Consider the following 14,790-nt stretch of genomic DNA (forward strand, 5'->3'; position numbering starts at 1 on the left):
TTTTACGTTGCATCTATCATTTTCACTGTGCATTTATTATTTGTACTGTGCATTTACTACTTTTACTGTGCATTTATTATTTTTACGTTGCATCTATCATTTTTACTGTGCATTTATTATTTTTACTGTGCATTTATTTTTTTACGTTGCATCTATCATTTTCACTGTGCATTTATTATTTGTACTGTGCATTTACTACTTTTACTGTGTATTTATTATTTTTACGTTACATCTATCATTTTTACTGTGCATTTATTATTTTTACTGTGCATTTATTTTTTTACGTTGCATCTATCATTTTCACTGTGCATTTATTATTTGCACTGTGCATTTACTATTTTTACATTGCATCTATCATTTTTACTGTGCATTTATTTTATTTACGTTGCATCTATCATTTTTACTGTGCATTTATTTTTTTACGTTGCATCTATCATTTTCACTGTGCATTTATTATTTGTACTGTGCATTTACTACTTTTACTGTGCATTTATTATTTTTACGTTGCATCTATCATTTTTACTGTGTATTTATTATTTTTACTGTGCATTTATTTTTTTACGTTGCATCTATCATTTTCACTGTGCATTTATTATTTGTACTGTGCATTTACTACTTTTACTGTGTATTTATTATTTTTACGTTACATCTATCATTTTTACTGTGCATTTATTATTTTTACTGTACATTTATTTTTTTACGTTGCATCTATCATTTTCACTGTGCATTTATTATTTGCACTGTGCATTTACTATTTTTACATTGCATCTATCATTTTTACTGTGCATTTATTTTATTTACGTTGCATCTATCATTTTTACTGTGCATTTATTTTTTTACGTTGCATCTATCATTTTCACTGTGCATTTATTATTTGTACTGTGCATTTACTACTTTTACTGTGCATTTATTATTTTTACGTTGCATCTATCATTTTTACTGTGTATTTATTATTTTTACTGTGCATTTATTTTTTTACGTTGCATCTATCATTTTCACTGTGCATTTATTATTTGTACTGTGCATTTACTACTTTTACTGTGCATTTATTATTTTTACGTTGCATCTATCATTTTTACTGTGCATTAATTATTTGTACTGTGCATTTACTACTTTTACTGTGCATTTATTATTTTTACGTTGCATCTATCATTTTTACTGTGCATTTATTATTTTTACTGTGCATTTATTTTTTTACGTTGCATCTATCATTTTCACTGTGCATTTATTATTTTTAGTGTGCACTTCTTATTTTTACTGGTCAAAAATAATTGTCGTTTACATAAAATACTGTGCATTTAATTTGTACCCAAGACGAAATACGGCCTTATTAGTTTAACATTTTTTTAAAGTTGCAGTCGAAAAATTAAAATGAGGAAGTCTTTTGCAAATTGAATAACTTTTATTTTTGTATACCGAAAGTTATCGATCGTTTCGTATTCGTCCCCTTCTAATCTATACAGAGTGTCCCATGTCCGAGCATGTAGGTAAAGTCATTATTGACTTCTTAATATGTATTGGAAAAGTAATGATTTTATTTTTCTAAGCCGTAGATACTAACCCTAGCCTCAAATATATAGGGGGTGTTTCTGAAATGAGCTATAATACAAACTTATGATGTTTTTTTTAATGGAACAGCCTATATTTTTTTGCATTTTTTGATGTAGCTTTTATAAGTAATGATTTTGACTTAAACTTTTATTGGTCGATTTTGCTTGGTTTTTGAAGTATTTTAATTTCTTAACGAAAACACGCTAATTTTAAAAATTTATCACTCAAAAACTATGACTTCTAGAAAAGTGTGACTTTCATCACTTAAAGTAGAGTGTGTAATTTTTATTTTTATATTTTATTTTATTCTTATAGTCTATTTTTTCTTAGCTCACTTGGATTAAGAGAACAAAAAAAAATAAGAAGTTTGTTAAAAGTTAAGGTTTGTTAAATTTTAAATGAAACACCCTATTTTTTATTTCTGCATCTAGAAGACCTTTAAATTGTCTATTTAAAAACAGCAACAGTTGAGTGTCTCTTGCAGATTACTTAAAAGAAATTTAACTTTAAACATGAAAAAAATCATTAAAAATTGTTAATTATTGTTTCAGTAGTCGAAAAGTGAAATTTTCAGCTAATAGTAACTTTAATATTACCCTTAGGCCATTATTGTCCATGGCCACTTTTTACATTGAAATGATTAAAATTTTAATATTCATGTCAAATTTTTAAATCCCCGTATAAACTCCAACTCAACTCCAAATGATTCGCAGTGGAATTGCTACGGTTATGTTATGGTTTACTATGGTAACGACAATGCTCATGAATAATCTGCATTGTTGGTGAAAAAGTTTGACTTTTCTAGGAGTCTTAGTTCTGAGCTACACATTTTTAAATAGAGCTTGATTTTGTTAAAAAAAAATAAAAATTTTCAGAAAATAAGCAAAATCAACCAATAAAAGTTTATGTCAAAATCATTAACTTTAAAAGCTACATCTAAAAATGCAAAAAGATACTGCGTGTATCATTTGAAAAAACGTAAGTTTGTATTGCAGCTCATTTCCAAAACATCCTGTATATTTAGAAATGATTTTAGGTAAAGCAGGGGCTTAGTATCCATAGCTTAGAAAAAAATTATTACTTTTCTGTCATTTAGAGGTGACTAATGGACTTTACCAACTCGCTAGTACACCCTGTATATTGGGTGATTCAAAAATGTGTGGCATAATTTTAACTACGAATGAGAATGGATAGAATAGTATTTACTGATCCACCTCAAAAATTAAAAAATTACAACTTTTCAAAAATTTCTATGGAAAAATGTTTTTTTTTGGAAAAATTTTTGTTATCGTTTATCCGACAATTATGAAATTTTGGTATGGTATGAAGGGAAAGCGACAAATTTTCGGAGACAAAGGAGCCCTTCCAGTTTTTTCTCATTTTTTCGGCCTATTAACACGTATTTTTGATGCCAAATCAAAAATCAAAAGCCCAATTACTTTTTAATAAAAAAGGTAATCTTGCTTTATTATCGTTAAAATGTTCCGTTCTCAAGTTATTTGGGTTTAAACTAAACTCTACATCGCACTGCAAAATCAAAAATTATGAATTTTGAGGGTACCATCATCTTGGAAACAGTTCGAACACAGCTGTCAACGCTGTCAATTTTATTTAATCCAAGGTAAAATTTGATTATTTCAGTTTTAATAATTTATTTTAAAAAATCCACTGGTTCAAAAACAAATTTTTAAATTAGAATTGGTTTTTTAATCATAATATTTTGCCAGTTGTCAACGCTGTCAATTTTATTTAATCCAAAGTAAAATTTGATTGTTTCAGTTTTAATAATTTATTTTAAAAAATCCACTGGTTCAAAAACAAATTTTTAAATTAGAATTGGTTTTTTAACCATAATATTTTGCCAGTTGTCAACGCTGTCAATTTTATTTAATCCAAAGTAAAATTTGATTATTTCAGCTTTAATAATTTATTTTAAAAAATCCACTGGTTCAAAAACAAATTTTTAAATTAGAATTGGTTTTTTAACCATAATCTTTTGCCAGAAAAACTCGAAAACTAAGAAAAATTCGAAAAAATTATTCTTGAAAACTGATCACATCTTTAAAGTAGTTGATGATGCACCAATTAGTTTTTTTGTAAGGTGTGTAACATATATAAGGTACAAAATGCTTGGTTCCATACTTTTGCTCAACACTGTATACAGCTATTATGAAATCGAAAATATACTGAATAGAGCAAGCTTTGAAAGTCAAGTTTAACCTTAGCCACATTTTTTCCAAACACTCTGTTGCAAAAGACAATGAAGGAAACTAAAAAGTGTCCAGAAATACTGTTTCTTCTTCAAATAAACGTTAGAAAATTCTTCAAAAAAATTCTCTCGAAATTCTGCCAAGGATTGACCAATTAAAAGAATCTCCACTCCCCATTTATTTTTTCACTTTCTTTTTACTTGTTTTTCCCTATGTAGCCTTTTTTGGGTGGTAAACCCTATTTCGGAATAATTTTTATTAAGGAAGAATTCAATGCTCTAATTCAGTTCATTTTCGATCGCATGTTCTTTGTTGAACAGATATTTTAAGAAAACAAAAACAAATATTAAGACCGCGGAAAGCCCTACACAAACTTGAAAAAATTGTATTTTGAAGATATTTTCAGAAAAAAAATCGTTAAAGTCTTAATTAGTGACTGTCGATTCATTCATACACGGAACGATGCTTAAAAAATTGTATTTAGAAGAAATTTTCAGAAAATAAAAAAACTCTTTAAGGTCCTAAATTGTGATTGGCGGTTCATTATTTTTTTTTACAGTCCCCTTCTGATAAGCTTCGTGTTCTGCAAAAATCAGAAAAATCGGTTGACGGAATGACGCTTGGGAAACAAAAAAATTTAATTTGTAAATGAAGATATTTTTGGAAAACAAAAAAATTCGTTAAGATTCCAACTAGTGACTGTTGGTTCATTATTTTTTTATCTTCGAAAACCATTTTATCAAGCTTTGTTTTCTGCAAAAATAGTGAAAATCGCTACACGGGACGATGCTTAAAAAATTTTATTTAGAAGAAATTTTCGAGTTACATAAGTGTTTTAACATTTAAGAGCCAATGATGGACTTTACCAACTCGCTATTAATTAATTTGTGGGCCACACTCTATATTTTTTATAAACTCTGTGGTAACTTACCACCATAAAAAATTTAATCCGTCTTAATAATAGAAAGTTTGTTGGAGATTTATTGTAACTCATTCGCTCGGAATAAAAACTTCACTTTTAGCATTTGATGGATCACGTGCCGATCAAGCCGATCTCCTTTCCTCGCTGGCAACAAAGGCGCATTTCTCCTCGATCGCCGTATCATTTAAATAATAATGAATTTATGATTGTATTTGTTGACGTTATAATCGTGATTTATTGCTAAATATCCCAACAAAAGTTGCAAACATGACTTCACGATAAGCCACTCTATTCAAACAAGTCGACGATTTATTTCCAAATCGCAAAAATCTGGCGCGATAATCCGCTGCCATTATCTCGTTCTAAATCGGTCCGAAACGCATTAAGCCGAAGGTCCACTCTGGAAACTAATTTCCTCGAACACAAAGCATCTGCAGATATCGTGAATAATCCCGGCAAGAATTTATTTTATGGCTCGATTAAGCACTTACTCATCACGTTATAGAACAGCTCTTCGGAGTAGTGTCTGGGGTCGGTGAATCCTCCGATCAGTTGGAGCTCGATCCGGCCCTCGGGATACCCCAGAGCCAATTCCTGCACTCTCTGGACCATGGTGCAGACAGCCTCGTCCGTCCCGGACCCATCCAGATGGGCCAGGGCCACGGCCCCGGAACCTGGAACCAATTTCGTGAGTTAGGTGCCTTCGTGCGGCTTATTGTTATTTCAGGGCCGTTTATCATTAAAAGCGCTCGTTAAAATTACTGGAACCAGTCGGCAGCACCACAACCGAGATTTGTTGCCGTTTAAACGCTCGCTGCCTTTTTTAAAAAACCACCGTTAAGTGAAAAAGTCGCCGGCTTAAGGCGCAATTGTAAATTTCAGCGTAATGCTGAAATATCGTCGAATTTTTGACCCCCACGCACACGAGCTTTTTAACGCTTCTTCAAATCAAATGTGAAGTAACGATCATAAATCTCACGACAGCTGATTCGAAATTATTTCGTAGGGAGATTGAAAAAACGGTGCTTTCTCGCATCGTCACGTCGTACATAACTCAGTGTCATTGTTGGACTGTCAATATTAAAATACGATTTGTTTTGGTTTAATTGATTTGCTCCGTGTGCTGTCAGGTGAACGAAATGTTATTCAAATTAATTAAGCACACAAAAAAGACAAAAATTTTATTTTCAAAACAATAATTAAATTAAACAACTATTCAAAGTAAATTTAAACGGTATAAAGATCCACATGGTGAGTCAATAGTAGGTTATTTCTGACATGTGCTAAGATGCAACCAAAAATACTAATTGCACTTTCCACTTAGATACTGTTTGATTTTTAAAAATATTAATTGAATCAACATTGGTTTTTTATCTATTGTCCATAATAAGATTTTAACAAAATATCAAGACAGACTTGATAATACGCAGAACAATGTAATCGCAGATTAATTTTGAGTTTTTTTAAGGATTGCTGATCTGGTCAGCTGGAATCAGTATTATTGGTTGGATATTAAAAAAAAATTAGAAATAACCCAGTATTACCTCATCCTGTAAAAAACAAATTTTTGTATTTTTTAAATTTTTTTGTTGAAATGTCCTTTCCTTTTTTAACATGGTAATCTTAAAATTTCTCTTAATTAAGACCCATTTTTTTTCAAAAGTGCCTTTTTCACAAGATAGCTAGATTTTAGTTTCTGACACTTCAAACCATCTTTTTTTTTAATGTAGGTAGTGGAAAACAGAATTAAAATCATTCACTACAAGATTAAACTAATTCGAATTAAATTATTGCATTAACAAACATCAAGTTAAACGCGAATGAAGTTTTATTAAAGATTAAAACGTTCTGTATTCCGTTCCTTAAATTCCCAAATTCGACAATAAATTAAATACAACAGATAAAAAAAATAATTTGTTTGGAAAAAAAAAACTTGGTTCGACTATTTGAAATCACCCTGTATACTATGTTCACATAGTGAGCGTATGTTTTACCCGTGTCACAACTGTGATCTTAAAAATCTTAAAAACTCAGCACGAGAATGACATAATACTCTATGTAGAAAATAAACTGATCTAAAAGCAATAAAAATATTATTTGTGTTTTTCTATAAAAATTTTTGTCTTTTAGAGTTGTATTGGTTTTACATCCTCAAGTAAAAATTATCACCATATTGACTGATTTTTACAAGATTTGGCTACAAATGAGTATTTGACTCAAAAATGCACTAATTTTTTATCAAATCTAGCAAAATTTTTCGAAAAAAAAATTTCACCTTAGAAACTTGCTTAAACTCTTAAAAAAAGGAAAAATAAAAACATATTAAATAATAAAATAAATAACAAATAAAATATATTCGCCTTAAACTTCTCATTCTCAACTTGATTTTTACAAAATTTTCGAAAATAATTATTGAGGTTAAAATAAGGAGTTAATTGAAGAAGTCCGGAACACAAAAAATAATGTGAGTTATTGTCTTACCTTGGTAATTTTTTGGTCTGTTTTTTAGCAAAATCTCAAACACAAACTGAGAATTAAGTTTCTGGTTTCTTGTTTGTTGAGCAAAAACTTAGTTTTTCACTGAAAATATGTGAAATATCGCAAACTTACACGTAACACTATTTTTGTTTTAACTTGATACGTTTTTGACGATATTTTGTAAGAAATTAGTAACAGATTTCAATGATGTGTGGTTAAAATTCAGTTTTTTGATTAGATTTTGTTAGAACAATCGAGAAATCAGTTAGAAATAAAAAAAGACAAAAACTTGCCGAAAAATCTTAATCCAAAAACGCAGGTTGTTCCATAAAATTAGTCGAAATTGTGTCGAAAATTGTGTTGTTTTTGCTTTTTTTGAGCAATTAAGCGAGAAAATTAAAATGATATTTAGTTTTGGCTTTTCCAAAAGTTTTTATTTTGTTTTACAAAAACGTATTTACTTTGGAAATTTCCCACAAATCAGACGAAAAATCAGTAAATTAAAGTATAAGTATAAGTAAAGTAAAATATAAGTATAAGTATAAAGTACATTATTTTGCCTTTTTGGATGTTTTAATACACTTTCAGTGACAATTGAAATTGTTTAGTGACATAGTGAATATAATAATAGTGAAAATATTGCATTTTTACAACGTTTAAGCACTTTATTGAGATAATAACGCAGCTTTTTGCAAAATTTTCCTAAATCTAAGAGACCTAAAAATAGTTGTATATTGATTTTGAAGATTTGGCTACAAATGACTATGTGGTTAAAAAATGCACTGATTTTTAATCAACTTTAGCAAACTTAAAAAAAAGGTTGTTAACTTAAAAACTTGCTTGAAGCTTTACAAAGAAGCATAAATAAAAAAATGTGTTCGGCTTAATCTTCTCATTCTTATTTTTAACAAAATTTCAAACACAAATTGAGAATTTAGCTTAAATTCACCATTTTTGACCAAGTTTCTTCTTTGTTGCGCGACACTGTTAAACCAAGCTTATAGTTTCTTACTTCAAAAGTGTGCTTAAACGCTGAAATATAGCAAATTTGAACCATTCAGCTTAATTTGAAATCTTTTTAATAAGCAAATTTTGTAAAGTAATTGTTTTTCTAATTGACAAACGTGTTATTATACACGAAATAAGCAAAAATATCTAATTTACAACTGGTCTAAAAACTCCAGTCTTCCATCGCAGCGATACTCAGTCTAGTTATGAGTTCAAAACCACTTGTTGCGATTTTTTCGCCCATAAACCAGTATTCGCGTCTGATAAAATTCTTCAATTAATTTTTTCCTCTTTCTAAACAAACAAATCAGGTCCCGCCCTCCACGCACCCTCCAATCTCTGTAATTTTTCTCCGTCCGTCTCGAGATATCCCGATAACAAGTAAGAACAAGTCTCTGTTCATAATGTGCGGTTTACACGTGTATAATTGCAGGCTACGCTTCGTAAAATTAGTACTCGTGCAGCCTTTTCACGCCGCTCCGTTCGAAAAAAAAATCATCGAAGAAAAATTCCTTATGACGGCAACGCTTGGACACTCCATCGGCATGCGAAAAGCGAAATTGGTTTTTAATTCGTCCGCATTGTTGTCTGCGCGTGCACGACATAAAACACCTCAGTCCGTCCCTGTTATTAATTTTATTTCAAAAAGAAACAAGCGACGGACGGATGTAATTTACGACGAGTGCGCGGATATTTAAATTCAATAACGCGCTGTTTTATTGAAAATATTCATGCGATAGCGGCAGAAAAGCACATGTTTTTAATGAGACGAACATCTCCATAATGATTATAAACTCCCGGACGGGCACGTACGCGCCGATGAAATTCAAATTCGTTTAATCAGGTGTTGTTGGAACGCCGTTGGCTTGATTTAGGGGCAGGAGTTATGACAGCTAAAAAGCAGCATTACATTATGCATTCGAAATCGAGGAAACGGTGATAATCGGTTCCTGTATTTATTATGTGAAAGTGAACGAACTGGAATGACGATTTATTAAAGGAAACAGAGTTCAAAGGATGTCGCCCTAACGGTTGCCTAATAAAAAACGACAATTGTCGAGCTTTCATCACAAAACGGATTTCATTACGCCAACAAACCTACACACCATAAATACATAATTTTATTGGTTTACATATAAATGTTAATTATGTTGCAACCGTACGTTTAATTATTTTAAACATTTATGCAAGCAATTCCGGAATGCTTGAGAACTAAATTCAAACATGCGGGAATTAATGTAAATTATTCTAAAGCTTTCTAATTAATCATTTTTGCACGAGCGGACGTTTATTAGTTTATCTTGACTTATGACCAGAGGTAAGACCGAGATAAGCCGTTTTACCGTTCGAGGATTCCGTGATTCTTTAAACTAAAAAACAGCTTTTTAAAATTTCTCTCCAGCGACTCAGTATAGGGAGAATATATCGCCTCGTCAACATGAACGCACTAGTTAAAAAATAATTAAAATGGCCAAGTTTTTATTATTCCAAGGGACGGTTGATAGAAAGCTTAATTAAAGTTAATTGGGCTGTTAAAAGTTAACAACGCGAATGGACCAATCAAATTGCTTCAGTTTGGTCACGTGACCAGTTTATCACGCATTTAATTCGAGATCAAATTAATGACGCTTCTATAAACCCACCCAGTGTGTGTGTGAATACCAATGCAATAAAACATACTATTATAGGAAGAGAAAACTGATTACTTAATATTGTCAACTTCTAATTCTAGTAAGAAATAAATTAAAGAATCAATGCACGGTTCTGTGATGTGTGGATAGATTTTGATACAACAATGAGAAATCACAAAATTAGGTAATCAATTGTATGACTTCTTTTTTTAAGACGTTGTTCAGTCAGAAATCAAAAGCGAAATTATTTCGACAAATTAAGTCAAAAAGTCGACGAAATGTGTCAAAAATGGTGTTATTTTTGTTTCTCTTAGGCTAGTAAAGCAAGGTTTTGTTAAAATTTAGCACATATTATTTACCAAAAAAAGCGCTTATTTCGTTCAAAATAAGCCGATAAGTCAAAAGAGTTTATAATTTGTTTTTTCCAGGCGTGTTTTTTCATTTTTCAGAAACATTTTCGGATGTTTTAGCACATTTTCAAAATCAGTTAAAGAATGGAGCAATGTTTGCATTTTTCGAGTATTTAAGTACGTCATTACTGAGACGTAGTTTTTTAAAAATTTTGGTAAACCTAAATTAAAACTTCATCCAAAAAACCAATTATTCAACAAAATTTTAACAAAAATCACTCAAAAAAATCGCCGAATTGGACCGAAAATGGTGTTATTTTGTCCATTCTCGAGCGTTTAATTGTTTAAATTAAACCCATATTTTGTTAGAACAGTGTTCTAGCCTGTTGTTAACTAGAAATGAAAAATGCAATTATTTCGCCTTTTTAATAAAAAATCCGTCAAATAATAGTCAAATTGTGTCGAAAATAGTGTTATTTTTGCTCTTTATGGCGCAAATTTTTCTTATAAGCAAGAAAGTCAAAATGATATTTTGCCTTTTTTAAGGGCTTTACTTTCCAGAAATGTAATTACTTTGCAAAATTTTGTCAAAAATCAGCGGAAAAATCATTAAATTGGATCAAACACTATACATTATTTAGTCTTTACCGATGTTTTTGCACATTGTCAGTCAGACATACAATTGTTTAGTGATTTTATTCCCAAATAATTAATCAAAAAATAACAAAAATAGTTTAACTTGGAGGAATGTTAAAATTTTTAGAGTGTTTAAGCACAGTATTAAAGTAAAAACGTAGTTTTTGCTAGATTTTGATAAACCAGACAAAAAAAATACAATAATTTTACTATCTTTGTACACAATAGCACATATTTATTCAAAAAAACGCATTTGTTTCATCAAAAATTACTGAAAAAACCACCAAATCGGATCAAAAATGTGTTATTTCTGTCTTTTTGCTTAATAATTAGAAAGAAATAGTAGCTTATCATACAAGTAAAGAAAACTTGTTCATCATTTTTATAATAAAAAAACAAAAAATTGCTGAACTGTGTCCGAAATGTTGATAGTGTTGCTTTGTACAAGCGGCCATACACAGGTCGCTAAAAAGTATGATTACAGTTAGGTTTTATACAATGTGTTCAAAAATGGTCGTTCATCAAGTCACCTGTGAAATTTGAACGTAATGTGCCGCTAAGTTTAAATTGCAAATGCCGTCAAAGTGACAGATGTGTCAAAATAATGTAAAAAAGCTTCGAATCTAAAAACAAGAGTATACACAACAACAATAATCACGGAAATATAAAACACAAATCAAAACAAACTTTGCCTAAAAATGCCAAAACAATAGTAAAAAGTTAATTCAATGATTTGACAGAGATGACAGTACTGAAACTACAATAATTATTTGAACACAACGGCACAATTTAAATTGCACAGTCGACTTGATGAACAACCATTTTTGAACACATTGTTAAAAGTATTCATCATAATTTATTGAAATTTGGTGTATACTCAAAAGTATTTGAATTTTATCGTTTCAGATGTTTAATTGTTTACTAAACTATCTTCGCTTGTTCTGTGGATACAAGGCTAACATGATTTTTTCTATTGGCAAGAAGCGTCAATTTAATTTTTTTAAGCATTTTTCTGTGTTCTTTGCATACCTTATTTAAAAAAATATATCGAAGAAAATTTTTTTAGCTTTCAAATGTTGTCTTTATCCAACGTTAACACTTTGGTGAATAAACTTTGACAAAAAAAAAATAAGCAAAATTTAATAAAAATTGTTAAAATAATATTTTTAACAAAAAAAACACATTTTCATAAAAAAAAATATTTCTATCCCTACTTATTAGCGAGTCTGTATATTTTTTAATCACAGAATCGATTACTTTACAGAATTCCGTCAAAAATGTCAAAAAAATCATTGAACTGGATTGAAAATGATGTGATTTTTGCCTTTTCAAACACTAAGACCCGGTTTCTGGTATGATTAACCATTAGTTAAATTTTATCTCTCAGATAATTGCTAAGGTAGTCTGATTGGCGTTGCTATGGTTTAAATTTATCTCTCCGTTAAATATGTTTCTAGAATCTGGACCTTAATCAGTTAAACGCGCGTTTAAAAAAAAGCAATTTATTAACGAGATCGTTTTAAACCAGAAAGAGTAATCAGTAAATATTTTTTACTCGTCAAGTCAGAAAGATAGTATAATTATTTTTAAAATAAAAGACAATAAATTTCAATCTTTTTATTACTCATTTCTGCTTCTCCACAAATTTGGAACATGAAGCAATCTTTTTTATGAATAATTTTTTATTTCGCCTCCCCCTCCACGTATTTCACTTTTTTCTTACAGTAATTAAAAAAAATTGAAAAAAGCACTCACCTGAATGTCTAACGACGACAATCAGACACGTCGTGACATCGTCCGAGCCCAAAATATTGACATTTTCTGTAACACAAGAACCAACCCATGAACTTCTTTTTCGATTTTTTTTTGCATTTTTACTTACTATCGTGTGGCACAGTGGCGGCAAACTCCCTCTGTTGCACATAGAGCAGGCCCACAGGGCCGATGACCTTATTCGGAATGGCCAGTAATTGGGCGGCGGTCTCCCTGTACACGGGATGAGCGTGATAAAGGGATCGAGTGTCCGGTGGGCATTCCTCCTGCAACACCCCGTTCAGCACCAGCACCATCCTGCAACTGAAACAAACGTCTTCTTTCGTTATCGATTCTTTCGCCAACGAGATCATTTCGCCGCCCGTAAAACGTATATCAAACGACCTACGGAGCTTTTAACTATGAAATATTTTTCTATTCAAGCCGAGCAACAGATACTAATTGGATGCGGTGAGTTAATTAATGGCTTCATTACGATGAGTTGTGCGCCGATCCTCCGGTTCCAAGCACTATTTTTCGCGGCGAGAGAGCATAGGTAGGTGTACCGCAAGGATCTGATCGGGACCCTCTCTTGTTTTCGATTGAGAGTTTCGTCTTGGGCGTTTTACAAATAGCACGTTCAATGGAGAGAAAAGCCTGGCCATAAATCTCTCCTTATGATTAATTCCAATAGGGAAATAAGAAAATGGTGTAACGTACAGGTTTCTCTGTTGGTCGGTGAGATGACGGCGCACTTGCACACTACAATTTGTCTCTGGAATTTATAATGCCTCCACTTAGACGTTTTGTTGCTTTGTAAACGATAAATCGCGACTAGGTGCACACGACGCTCGATTATTTCCGTTTTGTAAGGAGAAAAAAGGACGATGGCGGCCTCTCGGGACATCTTGCGGACACTCCATTTATCAATACGGCGACGGGCGTGGAGAATAAATTAACATTGTCTTTGGGATCGAAACGAGCACCGTGTGATTTATCATCAAGCGCCGGGAGAGAAAATTTAATATCCGCGTTTTATGCACGGCATCATGTCGATGCATCTCATCGCCGCGCCGCGAAAAATACTTCCGACCGGATTTGGAGGAAAAACGCAACAGGTGGAGAGGAGCCGAGGCCGGTTTTTGGTTTGGGATAGAACGAACACGACCAGTTTAGTTTAGATACGGGAAGAAGAGTGAATAATGGACGATAATGAAGCTTGAAATTGAAGCGTTAGATAATTAATTAGAAAAACGAAAAGAAAGGGTCTGAGACGGTCTACCCACGTATGAGAAATACGTGCCATTTATTGCAAATTATCTTATTCAGCAGGAGGTTACAGCCGATGCCCACATTTTGACACGTTTTGATTAATATCAAAGTTTCCGCAAAAAATTCACGAATCATTGCTAAAAAATACAATAAATCGACAATTGTGCGTTCTTAAAAAAATTTAGGTTTGTAAAATTTTTATTCGAAATAGAGAACAAAGAAGAGCGTTCCCATCTTATGAAAATCTAATGAATGACCACTCAAAGCCAGATTCGTGTTATATCAATCGGTAGCTCATTGTCATAAGACTCATAAGACAAGAAGCAGTTTAGTTGCTAAACTCTTCAATGACTGAATTCGTTATTTGCATTTAAGAAAATATCCAAGAACCAGAACAATACGAGTGGAAAAAAGATGTCAACACAACAAAAAACAGTTTTTGTCCGTAGTAATTCAAGTTCGATATAATTATTTCAAATTTACAAATCATCCGTAAAATCTTCCTAATTTTTTTTAGAAAGCAAAGCTTATTAAAGGAGCTTTGACTATAAAAAAATTTGTACTTGACAACTACTTCTGATAATGTTTTCGATTTTTCAAAATATTTTATCAGTGACTCGTTTTTAAACGACTTTACTCTGATTTTTCCTGAAAACAAGTTTATTAAGAAATCCATCGTCTGTAAAAAATTGTGTAAAGACAAGCACTTTTTAGAACCTTAATGATTTCTTTGTTTTCTCAAAATATTATGGCAATGTCTAAATATAAAGATTTTTGACCAACATTTTCTTCTAGAATCTTGAATCAAAATTACTTAGAAGTTAAAACAGTACCTATTATTAAAAAACAAATTTCACAAACCATTCTTAAAAAATGAATTAGTTTAAAGAATGAGTACTTTAAAGTCTTATGAAACGAGTTTTTATACTATTTTTTATACTTTGCGTTTATAACACGTTTATTAACGTCTATCAGTAGTA

The 14,790-nt window shown here is 31.2% G+C and overlaps 2 protein-coding genes across 9 annotated transcripts in view; one reads left to right on the top strand and one right to left on the bottom strand.

Annotated features, from left to right (window-relative positions):
* Positions 1-14,790, top strand: part of robo1 (roundabout 1) — a 476,471-nt gene that overhangs the window by 99,033 nt on the left and 362,648 nt on the right. The gene's annotated exons all lie outside the window — the stretch shown is intronic.
* The window catches only part of Ntan1 (N-terminal amidohydrolase 1), an 83,774-nt gene that overhangs the window by 1,992 nt on the left and 66,992 nt on the right, over positions 1-14,790 (bottom strand). For 6 of the 8 annotated variants that reach the window (XM_064356086.1, XM_015978133.2, XM_015978131.2 and 3 more), the window contains 3 exons: positions 12,669-12,862; positions 12,542-12,607; positions 5,175-5,357 (listed from right to left, as the gene is read on the bottom strand). In XM_064356086.1, coding sequence (XP_064212156.1) covers positions 5,175-5,357; positions 12,542-12,607; positions 12,669-12,855 — 436 coding nt within the window. In that variant the 5' untranslated portion in view covers positions 12,856-12,862. Of the gene's footprint in view, positions 1-5,174; positions 5,358-12,541; positions 12,608-12,668; positions 12,876-14,790 lie in introns of those variants that run through there. The other 2 variants (XM_015978134.2, XM_064356079.1) reach the window with 1 other exon arrangement.

Source organism: Tribolium castaneum, chromosome 1 (assembly GCF_031307605.1).
Source record: "Tribolium castaneum strain GA2 chromosome 1, icTriCast1.1, whole genome shotgun sequence".
Taxonomy (NCBI): domain Eukaryota; kingdom Metazoa; phylum Arthropoda; class Insecta; order Coleoptera; family Tenebrionidae; genus Tribolium; species Tribolium castaneum.